This window comes from Mobula hypostoma, chromosome 4 (genome assembly GCF_963921235.1).
Source record: "Mobula hypostoma chromosome 4, sMobHyp1.1, whole genome shotgun sequence".
Classification (NCBI taxonomy): Eukaryota; Metazoa; Chordata; class Chondrichthyes; order Myliobatiformes; family Myliobatidae; genus Mobula; species Mobula hypostoma.
Window position 1 is genome coordinate 64,609,163 of NC_086100.1, and position 15,502 is coordinate 64,624,664.

General features: G+C 42.6%; 1 protein-coding gene across 3 annotated transcripts in view; it reads left to right on the top strand.

Annotated features, from left to right (window-relative positions):
- The first annotated feature begins 12,644 nt into the window (after positions 1 to 12,644).
- The window catches only part of wdfy1 (WD repeat and FYVE domain containing 1), a 54,968-nt gene continuing 52,110 nt past the window's right edge, over positions 12,645 to 15,502 (top strand). The window contains exons 1-2 of one of the 3 annotated variants that reach the window (XM_063045878.1): positions 12,645 to 12,989; positions 14,346 to 14,402. In XM_063045878.1, coding sequence (XP_062901948.1) covers positions 12,853 to 12,989; positions 14,346 to 14,402 — 194 coding nt within the window. In that variant the 5' untranslated portion in view covers positions 12,645 to 12,852. Of the gene's footprint in view, positions 12,990 to 14,345; positions 14,570 to 15,502 lie in introns of all 3 variants that reach the window. The other 2 variants (XM_063045880.1, XM_063045879.1) reach the window with 2 other exon arrangements.

Here is a 15,502-nt window from a genome sequence, read left to right on the forward strand (position 1 = left end):
AAGTTTACCGTAGAGGCAACCTGGGTTCAATTCCCCCCTCTACCTGTCAGGAATTTGTACATTCTCCCCATGACCATGTGGGTGTCTCCCAGGTGCCCCAGTTTTCTCCCACAGTCCAAAAACATCCAGATTGGTAGGTTGATTGGTCTGTGTAAGTTGTTCCATGATTAGGCAAGGGTTAAGTTGCAGGTTGCTGGGCAGCACAGCTCGGAGGGCCAGAAGGGCCTTTCCTGTGCTGTATCTCAATAAATAAATAGATATCTATATAGATAGATAGGGAGATAAATAAATAAATAAATAAAAGGTAACGATAACCCAGATTCTTAAGAGATATTGAGGCCCTGGTTTAGAAAAAATAAAGTGGTGCATAGCAGGTCTTACTAGCTCTTCCTTCAGTTAGTCCTGACGAAGGGTCTCGGCCCGAAACATTGACTGTACCTCTTCCTAGAGATGCTGCCGGGCCTGCTGCGTTCACCAGCAACTTTGATGTGTGTTCCGTAGCAGGTTTTGGCAAGTAGGATCAAACGGGGTGCTTACGAAGTGTAAGAAATGCAAGAGAACTCCTAAGAAGAAATCAGGAAGGTTAAAATAAGCCATGAGGTTGCCTTATCCGAGAAGGTGGAGGAGAATCCTAAAGGATTCTATAGAAGAGCAAAAGGATTTCAAGGGACAAAATTGGTCCTCCAGAAGATCAGAACAGTAATACATGGGTGGAGCCAAAAGAGGAGGGAGAGATCTTCAATGCATGTTTTGCATTTGTATTTACTTACGAGACGGACACAGTCTCTATAGAGTAAGGCAAAGCAACAACTTCATGGACCCTATACAGATTACAGACAAGGAGGTGTTTGCTGTCTTGAGGCAAATTAGGGTGGATAAATCCCCAGGGTCTGACAGGGTGATCCCTTGGATACTGCGAGAGGCAAGTGCAGAAATTGCTCGGGCCCTAGCAAAGATAGATAGTGACAGGTTGAGGTATCAGAGGATTACAGGATAGCCAATGTTGTTCTGCTGTTCAAGAAAGGTTCAAAAAATAAACCAGGAAATTATAGGTCGGTGAGCCATCAGTAGTGGGAAAGGTAGTAGAAGGTATTGTGAGGTCCGGATATAAAAGCATTTGGATAAACCTGGACTGATTAAGGATAGTTAGCATGGCTTTGTGTGTGGTAGGTAGAGTATTTCGAGGAAGTTACCAGGAAAGTTGATGAAGGCAAGACAGTGGATGCTGTCTACATGGACTTTAGAAAGGCAAGTTCCCGCATAGGTGATTTGTCAAGAAGAATCAGCCACTTAGCATTTAAGATGAGGTAACAAATAGGATTAGACATCGGATTTGTGGGACAAGCCAGAGAGTGGTAGTAAATGGTTGCCTCTCTGTCTGGATGCCTGTGACTAGTGGAGTTCTACAGGGATCGGTGCTGGGTCCATTGTTGTTTGTCATCTATGTCAACGATCTGGATGATAACTTGGTTAACTGGATAAGCAAATATGTGGAAGACACCAAGATTGGGGGTGCAGTGGACAGCAAAGAAGGCCATCATGGCTTGCAGAGGGATCTGGATTAGCTGGAAAATGGGCTAATAAATGCCAGATGGAAATTAACACAGACAAGTACAATGTGTGGCACTTCAGTAGGACCAACCAGGGTTGGTCTTACACAGTGAACGGTAGGGCACTGAGGAGTGTAGTAGAACAAAGGGATCTGGGAAAACAGGTCCATAACTAATTGAAAGTGGCATCACAGGTAGATAGGGGTCATTAAGAAAGCTTTTGGCACATTGGCCTTCATAAATCAACGTCTTGAGTACAGGAGATGGGACGTTATGTTGAAGTTATATAAGACATTGTTGAGGCCTACTTTGGAATATTCTGTGTAGGTTATGTTACCTACCTTCAGGAAAGATGTAAATAAAATTGAAAGAGTGCATCAGAGTAACTAAATATAAATAAATAGGATATGACATTCATAATATTATGATGAAAAACAGAAAACTGAAAGTACAAATAATAATTGCATGAACATTACACATGGAGACTTATCAAACTACTTGAAGACATTAAAAGGCAGAACTGATGCTGACATCTGCACTCAATTCAATAACCCCAGTACTGAGTTTCCATATGCTCCGTTGTGCTAGACTGGCTGCTCATTTGCCCAAAACCAACCTCCTGAAACAAACCTTCCATTATGAACCATGTAATGGCATGAAATTCCCTTTCGGCAAAGGAAAAGATTTAAAGAAGTATTCAAAACCTCCTTTAAAAATGTGACATCCTCGCTGACTCACAGTAACCTTAGAGCCATGAAGTAGTGTTAAGTATTGTGTTGACAACTTTGAGCCAAGGACACTCAGTAGACTAAAAAAAATGATGGGAATGCGTCATTTCACAAACAACATCCCACGAACTATCATTAATCACATTTTACCCCATGTGTTGTGAATTTTGGATTGATATCAGTGTATTACAGATGAATGTAACAACTTGAAACAGTGCATTATGCTAACCTCAACTATGTCAAAGCGACATTACTTCAATTACTTCAGAGGAGTGGCAGACACTTCATTCTGATTACAAAAGCTGGCATCTGCAATTGAAGAGATAACAACCCAAAAGATAACCTCGTCCGTCCTCCCTCCCATCCCAGAATTACCTCCTGTGTCTATTAGTTACTTAACAAAATCTTGCATGCCTCAGAATTCGAAGACAAATTATTGCAAATCCTTTATTATTTATTGTATTAATATCATATTCCAAATTGTCATTTAATTCCACTTGAGGTAAACCATTCCCTTATTGAGAATAAACTGCTTTTAAGAGGAACTTCAAGCAGAATAGCATTATTTCTCACATATATACACTTTATATAAGCAATGCTGATTTTCATACTTGAGCATATTTCTTGTCTGCTTCTTGGTCTCCAGCTCTGTTAAGTTCTTCATAAATTTAAAATTTCTAATTATTGAGGGTATATCTAAAGTGTGTCATCTCAGATAGTAACATATTTTAACATTCTATGCCTTACATGTGGAGTGGAGGCCAAGTGACTGATTATGTTAAAAGTGAAGGTTGATAGGTTCTTCAAATTACAAACAAGCGAGAATCTGCAGATCCTGGAAATCCAAATAACACACACACACACACACACACACACACACACACACACACACACACACACACACAATGCTGGAGGAACTCAGCAGCCAAGGCAGCATCTATGGAAAAAAATACAGTCAACGTTTTGGGCTGAGACCCTTCGGAAGGATTCTTGATTAGTAGGGTTGTCAAAGATTACGGGTAGAAGACAGGAGACTGAGGTTGAAAGGGAAAATAAATCAGTGGTGATGAAAAGAAAGGTTCAAAAAACTACAGAGATCTAGAAAATGATAAGGCTAGCAGGAAGGAGCTTAAGAATGAAATTAGGAGAGCCAGACGGGGACATCAGAAGGCCTTGGTGAGCAGGATTAAGGAAAACCCCAAGGCATTCTACAAGTATGTGAAGAGCAAGAGGATAAGACATGAGAGAATAGGACCAATCAAGTGTGTCAGTGGAAAAGTGTGTATAGGACCGGAGGAGATAGCAGAGGTACTCAATGAATACTTTGCTTCAGTATTACATACAGAAAAGGACCACGGCGATTGTAGGGATAACGTACAGCAGACTAAAAAGCTTGAGCATATAGACTTTAAGTAAGAGAATGTGTTGGAGCTTTTGGATAGCATGAAGTTGGATAAGTCACCGGGACCAGATGAGATATACCCCAGGCAAATGTGGGAGGGGAGGGAGGAGACGGGAGAGGTTCCAGAGGACTGGAGGGTTGCAGATGGTGTTCCCATATTCAAGAAAGGGAGTAGTGATAGCCCAGAAAATTATAGATCCCTGAATCTTACTTCAGTAGTTGGTAAGTTGATGGAGAAGATACTGAGAGGCAGGATTTATGAACATTTGGAGAGGCATAATTAGGAATAGTCAGCTTGGCCTTGTCAAAGGTAGGTCATGCCTTACAAGCCTGATTGAATTTTTTGGGGATGAGACTAAACAAATTGATGAAGGTAGAGTAGTAGATGTAATGTATATGGATTTCAGTAAGGCAGTTGATAAGGTACACCATGCAAGGCTTATTGAGAAAGTAAGGAGGCATGGGATCCAAGGGGACCTTGCTTTGTGAGTCCAGAATTGCTTGCCCACAGAAGGCAAAGAGTGGTTGTAGATGGGTCATATTCTGCATGGAGGCCGGTGACCAGAGGTGTGCATCAGGGATCTGTTTTGGGATCCCTTCTCTTCGTGATTTTTATAAATGACCTGGATGAGGAAGTGGAGGGATGGGTTAGTAAATATGCTGCTGACACAAAAGCTGGGGGTGTTGTGGATAGTGACGAGGGCTGTCAGAGGTTACAGCAGGACATTGATAGGTTGCAAAACTGGGCTGAGGAGTGGCAGATGGAGTTCAACCCAGGTAAGTGTGAGGTGGTTCATTTTGGTAGGTCAAATATGATGGCAGAATATAGTATTAGTGGTAAGACTATCGGCAGTGTGGAGGATCAGAGGGATCTTGGGGTCCGAGTCCTTAGGACACTCAAAGCTACAGTGCAGATTACCATGGATGTCCAGTCCTCATATACTTCCATCCCCCATCAGGAAGGTTTTCACCATGGATGTCCAGTCCTTATATACTTCCATCCCGCATCAGGAAGGTCTCAAAGCTCTACGTTTCTTTTTGGATTCCAGACCTAATCAGTTCCCCTCTACCACCACTCTGCTCCACCTAGCGGAATTAGTCCTTACTCTTAATAATTTCTCCTTTGGCTCCTCCTACTTCCTCCAAACTAAAGGTGTAGCTATGGGCACCCGTATGGGTCCTAGCTATGCCTGCCTTTTTGTTGGGTTTGTGGAACAATCTATGTTCCGTGCCTATTCTGGTATCTGTCCCCCACTTTTCCTTCGCTACATCGATGACTGCATTGGCGCTGCTTCCTGCACGCATGCAGAACTCGTTGACTTTATTAACTTTGCCTCCAACTTTCACCCTGCCCTCAAGTTTACCTGGTCTATTTCCGACACCTCCCTCCCCTTTCTAGATCTTTCTGTCTCTGTCTCTGGAGACAGCTTATCCACTGATGTCTACTATAAGCCTACTGACTCTCACAGCTATCTGGACTATTCCTCTTCTCACCCTGTCTCTTGCAAAAACGCCATCCCGTTCTCGCAATTCCTCCGTCTCTGCCGCATCTGCTCTCCGGATGAGGCTTTTCATTCTAGGACAAGGGAGATGTCTTCCTTTTTTAAAGAAAAGGGCTTCCCTTCCTCCACTATCAACTCTGCTCTTAAACGCATCTCCCCCATTTCACGTACATCTGCTCTCACTCCATCCTCCCACCACCCCACTAGGAATAGGGTTCTCCTGGTCCTCACCTACCACCCCACCAGCCTCCAGGTCCAACATATTATTCTCCGTAACTTCCGCCACCTCCAACGGGATCCCACCACTAAGCACATCTTTCCCTCCCCCGCTCTCTGAATTCCGCAGGGATCGCTCCCTACGCGATTCCCTTGTCCATTCGTCCCCCCCATCCCTCCCCACTGATCTCCCTCCTGGCACTTATCCGTGTAAGCGGAACAAGTGCTACACATGCCCTTACACTTCCTCCCTTACCACCATTCAGGGCCCCAAACAGTCCTTCCAGGTGAGGCAACACTTCACCTGTGAGTCGACTGGGGTGATATACTGCGTCCGGTGCTCCCGATGTGGCTTTCTATATATTGGCGAGACCCGACGCAGACTGGGAGACCGCTTTGCTGAACATCAACGCTCTGTCCGCCAGAGAAAGCAGGATCTCCCAGTGGCCACACATTTTAATTCCACATCCCATTCCCGTTCTGACATGTCTATCCACGGTCTCCTCTACTGTAAAGATGAAGCCACACTCAGGTTGGAGGAACAACACCTTATATTCCGTCTGGGTAGCCTCCAACCTGATGGCATGAACATCGACTTCTCTAACTTCTGCTAAGGCCCCACCTCCCCCTCGTATCCCATCTGTTACTTATTTTTAAGCACACATTCTTTCTCTCACTCTCCTTTTTCTCCCTCTCTCCCTCTGAATATACCTCTTGCCCATCCTCTGCGTCCCCCCCCCCGCCCTTGTCTTTCTTCCCGGACCTCCTGTCCCATGATCCTCTCGTATCCCCTTCTGCCAATCACCTGTCCAGCTCTTGGCTCTACCCCTCCCCCTCCTGTCTTCTCCTATCATTTTGGATCTCCCCCTCCCCCTCCAACTTTCAAATCCCTTACTCACTCTTCCTTCAGTTAGTCCTGATGAAGGGTCTCGGCCTGAAACGTCGACTGCACCTCTTCCTACAGATGCTGCCTGGCCTGCTGCGTTCACCAGCAACTTTGATGTGTGTTGCTTGAATTTCCAGCATCTGCAGAATTCCTGTTGTGTGCAGGTTAACTGTGTGGTTAAGAAAGCATACAGTGCATTGGCCTTCATCAACCATTGGATTGAGTTCAAGAACTATGAGGTAATGTTACAGCAGTGTAGGACCCTGGTCAGGCACCACTTGGAGTACTGTGCTCAGTTCTGGTCACCTCACTACAAGGAGGATGTGGAAACTATAGAAAGGGTGCAGAGGAGATTTACAAGGATGTTGCCCGGATTGGGGAGCATGCCTTGTGAGAATAGGTTGAGTGAGCTTGGCCTTTTCTCCTTGGAGCGCCCGAGGATGAGAGGTGACCTGATAGAGGTGTATAAGATGATGAGAGACATTGATTGTGTGGATAGTCAGAGGCTATTTCCCAGGGCTGAAATGGCTAACACTCGAGGGCACAGTTTTAAGGTGCATGGAAATAGGTACAGAGGAAATGTCAGGGGTAAGTTTTTTTACACAGAGAGTGGTGAGTGTGTGGAGTGGGCTGCCGGCGACGGTGGTGGAGGTAGATACCACAGAGTCTTTTAAGAGACTCCTGAATAGGTATATGGAGTTTAGAAAGAGAGAAGGCTAGGGTAACCCAGGGTAATTTCTAAAGTAAGTACATGTTCAGCACAGCATTGTGGGCTGAAGGGGCTGTACTGTGCTGTAGGTTTTCCATGTTTCTAAACGGTAGAGCAGACTCAATGACCTGAATGGCCTAATTCTGCTCTGTATCTTATAGTCTTACAAAATGACAATTTAAATTCTGAGTTAAATTGTACTACTGACTGGAGATCTATTGTTCATTTTTCTTCTTTCCTCTATGCAGCCCTTGAGATTGATGATGATTGCTTCCATTCCAGTTCTATGAGTTCTCAAGTCACTGATGAGGTTAATGTGGTACCTGAAATTTCTACCATCATGAGGGGTAGAGTTATGCAATGATAGTCATAGAGTGGTTGAGGTGCTGCTGTAGGTGATTTATGTTTGGGTGTGGGGTGATTTTTGTGAAATGGTGGATTCCCACTAATTTCTTTTGGCTTACTGAGTGTCCTTGGCTCAAGGTTCTCAATACAATGCCAAATGCTCCTTCATTGCCCATAGATTAACGTGAGTTAATCTTTAAAGGAGGTTTTGAATACAAGCTCAAGACAAGGGCTATTGATCTGGGATGTTTGTCAGCATTAATTCATTGAATCTGGTAATGGACTCGGAGAAGTTTGCAGAGACTGCATTGGTGATATCTCTCCAACATTTTCAGGTGCTGCTGTAGGTAGTCCATGTCTTGTTAGCACACAGTAGGGCAAAGATCAAAACCAACCAAAACGTTTCCATGGAGGCCTTCCAGACCGTTTGGGCTGACTGGAAGTGCCCTGAGAGCAGTAAGCGTAAAGGAGGGGAGCTTGCTGTTCTGGTTAACAACAGATGGTGCAATCTTGGTCGTATTACGATCAAGGAATGTGTTTGCAGCCCGGATATTGAAGTTTTTGCTGTTGGACTCCGGCCATTTTCCACCAAGATGCAACTATGGCCATTGAACTTTGCAGCTCCTCCCGTGGAGGGTCAGACACCCTGAGCCAATAGGCTGGTCCTGGACTTATTTCCATCTGGCATAGTTTGCATATTGTTGTTTGATTGTTTGTGGTTTTGTATTGCTATATTTATGCTCCATTCTTGGTTGGTGCAGCTGTAAAAAACACAATTTCCCTTGGGATCAATAAAGTATGTCTATCTATCTATCTATCCATCTATCTATCTATCTATCACTGATGCCTGGCATAGAATGAGGTTTGTGTCTGTTTTTAGGACTTGATCTTCAAATATTTCTTTGGCATCCAGAAGCTGGATTGACACACTTAAGGTGATGGTCATCATCAATATCTGTCTTCAATCAGTGGTGGCTCCCAAGAAATAGGAGACGAGCCACATTTTCCAGGATTTCACTGTGAGCATTTATTTTTGGAGGTGGTGTTGTACACCAAAGGTAGAAGACCTTCGCTTTGTGGCTCTTGAATATAAAGGCCCATTCTCTTGAATTTGGTGAATGAGCTGGCAAAGACTTAGAACTTGGACCTTAGAACATCAATTGTCAAATTGATAATGTAACCACACAGACAATATGATCTGATGTATTCCAGGCTGGTTGCTGGATGTGAATCACAAGATTCTTGCCATATATATAGATTCTGTAAACATTTAGTAATTGTTCTGAAACTATTCCCATTAGATGCTTTATAATAAATAATACACTGAAGCAAATAAAATGCATTTTTTTACAATGGTTAATTATTTTCCAAGAGAGAAAGTGAGGATCATGGTAACCTGAGCTCCTTGGAAATTTTGACCTTTTGCTACAGTTTGGAAGTATATTAAAGCATATTGTCATTTTGAATTTGAAGCTAAAAATAACTGAGTGTTTCTTTTTATTATTGAGGTATGATTTTAATTTTAGTTTGACTCACATTTAAAGATCAGCAAAAACATAATAAAATGATATATATGTACTGATCAAGAGGACATATTAATTACTTCACTTTATACTTTATTGTCGCCAAACAATTGATACTAGAACGTACAATCATCACAGTGATATTTGATTCTGCGCTTCCGGCTCCCTGGAGTACAAATCGATAGTAAATATTAAAAATTTAAATTATAAGTCATAAATAGAAAATAGAAAATGGAAAGTAAGGCAGTGCAAAAAAACCAAGAGGCAGGTCCGGATATTTGGAGGGTATGGCCCAGATCCGGGTCAGGATCCATTCAGCAGTCTTATCACAGTTGGAAAGAAGCTGTTCCCAAATCTGGCCGTACAAGTCTTCAAGCTCCTGAGCCTTCTCCCAGAGGGAAGAGGGACGAAAAGTGTGTTGGCTGGATGGGTCGTGTCCTTGATTATCCTGGCAGCACTGCTCCGACAGCGTGCGGTGTAAAGTGAGTCCAAGGATGGAAGATTGGATTGTGCGATGTGCTGCGCTGTGTTCACGATCTTCTGCAGCTTCTTCTGGTCTTGGACAGGACAACTTCCATACCAGGTTGTGATGCACCCAAGAAGAATGCTTTCTATGGTGCATCTATAAAAATTAGTGAGGGTTTTAGGGTTTTAGGGGACAGGCCAAATTTCTTTAGCTTTCTCAGGAAGTAAAGGTGCTGGTATTGCATACTCTAAATTGAGAAAGATGTCTTATCTGTCCTTGAGGGTAATGGTAGCAATCATACATATACATTGATGAAGGGGTTTGAGAGGCTGGTGTTGAAGCATTTCAGCTCCTGACTGAATGGTGACTTGGATCCGCTCCAATTCACCTACTGAAGCAACAAGTCTACAGCAGATGCCATCCCATTGTCTCTTCACACAACCCTGGAACATCTGGACAGCAAAGATATGTATATCAGGATGTTCTTTATCGATTACAGCTCATCATTGAACACCATCTTCCCCTAAAAACTAATCATTAAACTCCAAGACCTGGGCCTCAATACCCCTTTGTGTGATTGGATCCTGGATTTCCTCACTTATAGGCCCCAGTCAGTTTGGATTGGCAAAAACATCTCCTCCACAATCTCCATCAGGACAGGAACACCACAGGGATGTGTACTTAGACCCCTGCTCTACTCCTTTTACATCTATCACTGTGGCTAAGTACAGCTCTAACACCATATACAAGTTTGCCGATGACACCACTGTTGTATCAAAGGAGGTGATGAATCAGCATACAGGAAGGAAATTGAAAACTTGGCTGAATGGTGAAATAACAACAACATCTCACTCAATGTCAATAAGACCAAGGAATTGATAGTAGAATTCAGGAGAGGGAAACCCAAGGTCCATGAGCCAGTAATCATCAGAGCACCAGAGTGGAGAGGGTCAGTAACTTTAAATTCTTGGGTGTCACTATCTCAGAGGACCTGTGCTGGACCCATCATATAAACATTATTGCGAAGAAGGCACAACAGTGTCTCTACTTCCTCAGGAGTCAGTGGAGGTTCAGCTTGTCATCGAAAACCTTGGCAAACTTCAAGAGATGTGTGGTGGAAAGCATGCTGACTGGCCGCATTACGGTCTGGCATGGGAACACCAGTGCCTTTGAGTGGAAAATCCCACAAAAAGTAATGGATACTGGCTCCCGACCATTGAAGCACATCTACATGAAACATTGCTATAGAAAAGCAGTGTCCATCATCAGAGATCCTCACCACACAGGCCATGCTCTTTACTTGCTGCTGCCATCAGGTAGAAGGTACAGGTGCTTCAGGACTTGTACCACTGGTTTCAAGAACAGTTACTACTACTACTACGTCGACTCAGCCCTAGGGGTCTGGCGTCGGGCACGATGACGGACTCTCCACTTCTCCCTCTCCCTCATCAGTGTGTTCAGTTCATCTACATTAGCCGCGCCACTGTCTTCCAGGAGCGTGTTAACCATAGTCTTGGGAGGGCGCCCAGGGTTCATCCTCCCGTGCTTGGGCTCCCATATGATGACTAGGCTGGCAGGTAGCCCGGGGTGGCGTAGACAGTGTCCCACTAGTTGCAGTCTTCTCGCCTGAACAAGAACAGTTACTACTCCTCAGCCATCAGGCTCTTGAACAAAAGAGGACAGCTACGCTCATTTAAGGACTGTTACATTGTTAGCTCACGCTTGTTATTGATTGCTATTTATTTATATCTGCATTTGCACAGTTTGTTCACAGTTTCTGTGCTATAGATGTGCTAAATATGCCAGCAGGAACAGAAACTCAGGTTGAATGTGGCAACGTGTATGTACTCAGATAATAAATTTTACTTTGAACATCCAGCCATCAATGATGCATGGAGTGTTTCCCTTTTATACGTGTAATAATTCTTACTTCTTTCCTTACTTTCCATGAGTTTCCTTGAAAAGTTTTTAAAATCAAACACCATTGATCTGTAACTTCCATTGGACAGTCTTCTGATTTGTCCAAAGACACTGGCTGGAACAGTTTTCACAATATTTCCTGTTGGGGAATGTTACCAAATACCAAAGTTCATTTATTGTGAACTGGAGATATGTCTTTATAGGGTATTTATGAGTATGTTTCCTTTTGCTGTCAGAATAACATGATGACATAACTGGAAAGTGTCACAACTTGATAAGAAAACACAATTACTGTATATGTCAGTCCAACAGTTAATCACTCATGACTCTGATGAAACAGCCAGTTGGGAGAAAAATAGTTAAGCAATATATGACCATAAGACATAAAAGTATAATTAGTCCATTTGGCCCATCGAGTCTGCTCTGCCGTTCAAACATGGCAGATCCTTTTTTTCGTAGTTACATATTACAATATATGTAATATGCTACATTATATTCTGTGGCAGATTCTGAATTTTATTAGCATTTTTAATATTTTAGTTCTTTCATATATTGAAATTGTGCAAGGCATTGGTAAGGACAAATTTGGAGAATTGTGTACAGTTCTGGTCACCAAATTATGGGAAAGACGTCAACAAAATATAGAGAGTACAGAGAAGATTTACTGTAATGTTACCTGGTTTCATCTCCCAAGTTACAGAGAAAGGTTGAACAAGTTGGGTCTTTATTCTATGGAGCATAGAAGGTTGAGGGTGGACTTGATAGAGGTATTTAAAATTATGAGGGGGATAGATATAGTTGACATGGATAGGCTTTTTCCATTGAGAGTGGGGGAGATTCAAACAAGAGGACATGAGTTGAAAGTTTAAGGGCAAAAGTTTAGGGGTAACATGAGGGGGATATTCTTTACTCAGAGAGTGGTAGCTGTGTGGAATGAGCTTCCAGCAGAAGTGGTTGAGGCAGGTTCAATGTTGTCGTTTAAAGTTAAGCTGGACAGCTATATGGACAGGAAAGGAATGGAAGATTATGGCCTGGGTGCAGGTCGGTGGGACTTGGTGAGAGTAAGAGCTTGGCACGGACTAGAAGGGCCGAGATGGCTTGTTTCCGTGCTGTAATTGTTATACGCTTATATACACAGTACGTCATTATTTCCTCCAAATCATTTGTAAAACATAAGTATTTATTATTCAATTTCAAGCAATGGGATTGACAGGTAGATTTATAAAGTGGGGAGAAAATGGTATATTAACAAATGTTGGAAACTTTTTCACAATAGTTGAAGTATGATTATGAGAAGCTTGAAGACACGAGAGACTGCAGGAACTGAAACTGGGGCACAAAAATAACAAACTGCTGGAGGAACTCAGCGGGTTGAGTAGCGTCTGTGGAGGAAAAAGAAAGTGTCAAACACCTGCATCAGGACTGGTGAATTTATAACACGCTTTTTATGCCCCGGTATCTCGATCAAACCAATTGCATTCGTAACCCGAAGCTGGATGCCAATCATTTGCTAATGACAGCTTGTTTCGGCCTCCTCTATTGGAGTGAATACGGTAAACAGAAAGAAAAAGCCTGTCAGCTGATCACTGTCTAAAAGGCAGTAAGATGGCGGCAGAAATCCATTCCAGGATGCAAAGCAGTCGGCCGGTGCTGCTGAACAAAATCGAGGGGCACCAGGACACGGTAAATGGGGCGATCCTTATCCCGAAGGAGGACGGGGTGATCACAGTGAGCGAGGACAGGTATGGAGAAGCCTCTGGGTATCAACATCTGGGGCTGCAGATTTGGGGTCGGGAACTCTTCGTACGTAAAAAAAAACAGGGTAAATGTTGGAAAGACAAGAAATTCTGCAGATGCTGGAAATCCAACACACACAAAATGCTGGAGGAACTCAGCAGGTCAGGCAGTATCTATGGAAATGAATAAACAGTCGACTTTTAGGGCCGAGACCCTAGTCAGACTCAGAAGCCTTATAGAAGGACTGCGTGCGGATTTTGTGTGTGTCCGTGTGCATCACTCTCGTCCCAAGCAGACATCGGTTTCTCTGTGAAACTAACGAGTTCCCGGGTGGTTTCTCCACTGGTACATTTGTTTACATCTTGTTCGATCTCTGGTTCGGTGGCACAGCAGTCACTCAACTCACCGCCTCTCCCGGCTTCTGGTGTGTGTAAGCAACGATGGAGTTTCTCCCACCCTCGGTATTTTTGGAAGAAGTCGGTTTCGGTTGTAAAAGAAATCGTCATTTTTCTGGCTTCGCCTGTTTCTTTTTCAACTGGAAACATTTTTACGACCTGAGGGATGTTTTACGAGGTTTGAACGTGTACATTAAACAATCCGAGATGGGAGGTAGACTGAGCTAACTTTATTAAAGTCTTAAAAAAAAAGCACTGTCTATCAAGCTCCTCGTTTTTATGTTAGAAAGAATTGTCATTCTGAAACGTTAATTGGCGCTGCAGATATTGACAGCTGCAACTATTGTATCTCTTTTGAAATTTTCATGACTTGCGCAAGGGAAGTAAATTATGTTTTTCAACGAACTTTTTTTTAGGTTGTACTGTAGGCGCAATCGCTTTATAATCGATAAAGTTAACATTACATTGAAAATTATATGGATGAATGGAATGAGATTTTATATAGATGGCTAAAGTTTATTTTTTTCTCTGGTACATTAAAGGTTTCTGCCTTCATTGAAAATATTCTGACAATTTAACCTAATCCCTACAACAAAATTTGTGTAAAAACGTGTTAATATCTGTTCATTGTTACCTTATATGGCTTCAATGATAAATTCAGTTTTGATTTAAACAAAATATTTAGTTTTGCATGTTGAATGAACTATTACCTTTGCACTTTATATGTATCCCAAGTATTATGAAAGTCAAAAGCATGTAACGTCTATAAATCCTGCTGTATTATTTATTTCAAGATCAAAGATTTATTTCAACCAGATATCCTGATTCTAAATATTAGACTAGTTTCATATTTTTGAGAAAAAAGTCAGTGAGCTACCATTACTCAATTATTTTGAATTAGAAAATGTACTAAAGTTTCCATATTGGTTCTTAATCATTGCCTATACTACTTCTTCATTAAAACAGTGAGAATAATCAAAGACTGCACCCATCCTGGACATTCTCTCTTCCCTCTCCCAACAGGTAAAGAAGACTGAAAGCAGGTACCACCAGGTTGAATGAATGACAGCTTCTATCCCACTATTTTCAGACACTTCAATGGGTCTCTTGTATGATAAGATGGACTCTTGGCCTCACAATCTACCTCCTTGTGATCTTGCACTTTATCTTTACCTGCACTCACTTTTTAGGTATCTATTACACATTTTATTGCATAGTTATTGTTTTACCTTTTTCTAGCTCAATGCACTGTGTCACTGTATAATAGCTAGATAGTTACTTTAGTGATAGAACCATAGAACACTACACACAGAAAACAGGCCATTCGGCCCTTCTAGTCTGTGCTGAAACATTATTCCGCTAGTCCCATTGACCTGCATCCAGTCCATAACCCTCCAGACCTCTCCCATCCATGTACCTATCCAATTTATTCTTAAAACTTAAGAGTGAGCCCGCATTTACCATGTCAGATGACAGCTCTCCCACCACTCTCTGAGTGAAGTTCCCCCTAAACCTTTCCCCTTTCACCCTAAAGCTGTGTCCTCTCTTATTTATCTCTCCTAATCTAAGTGGAAAGAGCCTATTCAGATTTACTCTGTCCATACCCCTCATAATTTTGTAAACCTCTATCAAATCTCCCTTCATTCTTCTACGCTGCAAGGAATAGAGTCCTAACCTGTTCAATCTTTCCCGGTAACTCAGCTCCTGAAGACCCGGCAACATCTTAGTAAATCTTCTCTGCACTCTTTTAATCTTACTGATATCCTTTCTATAATTAGGGACCAGAACTGTACACAATACTCCAAATTTGGCCTCACCAATGTCTTACACAACCTCCCCATAACATCCCAACTCCTATACTTAACACTTTGATTTATGAATGCCAGGATGCCAACAGCCTTCTTTACAACCCTGTCTACCTGTGACTCCACTTTCAGAGAATTATGTATCTGAACTCCCAGATCTCTTTGTTCCTCCACACTCCTCAATGCCCTACCATTTACTGTGTACGTCCTGCCTTGATTTGTCCTTCCAAAATGCAACACCTCACACTTGTCTGCATTAAATTCCATCTGCCACTTTCTGGCCCATTCTTCCAGTTGGTCCAGATCCCTCTGCAAGCT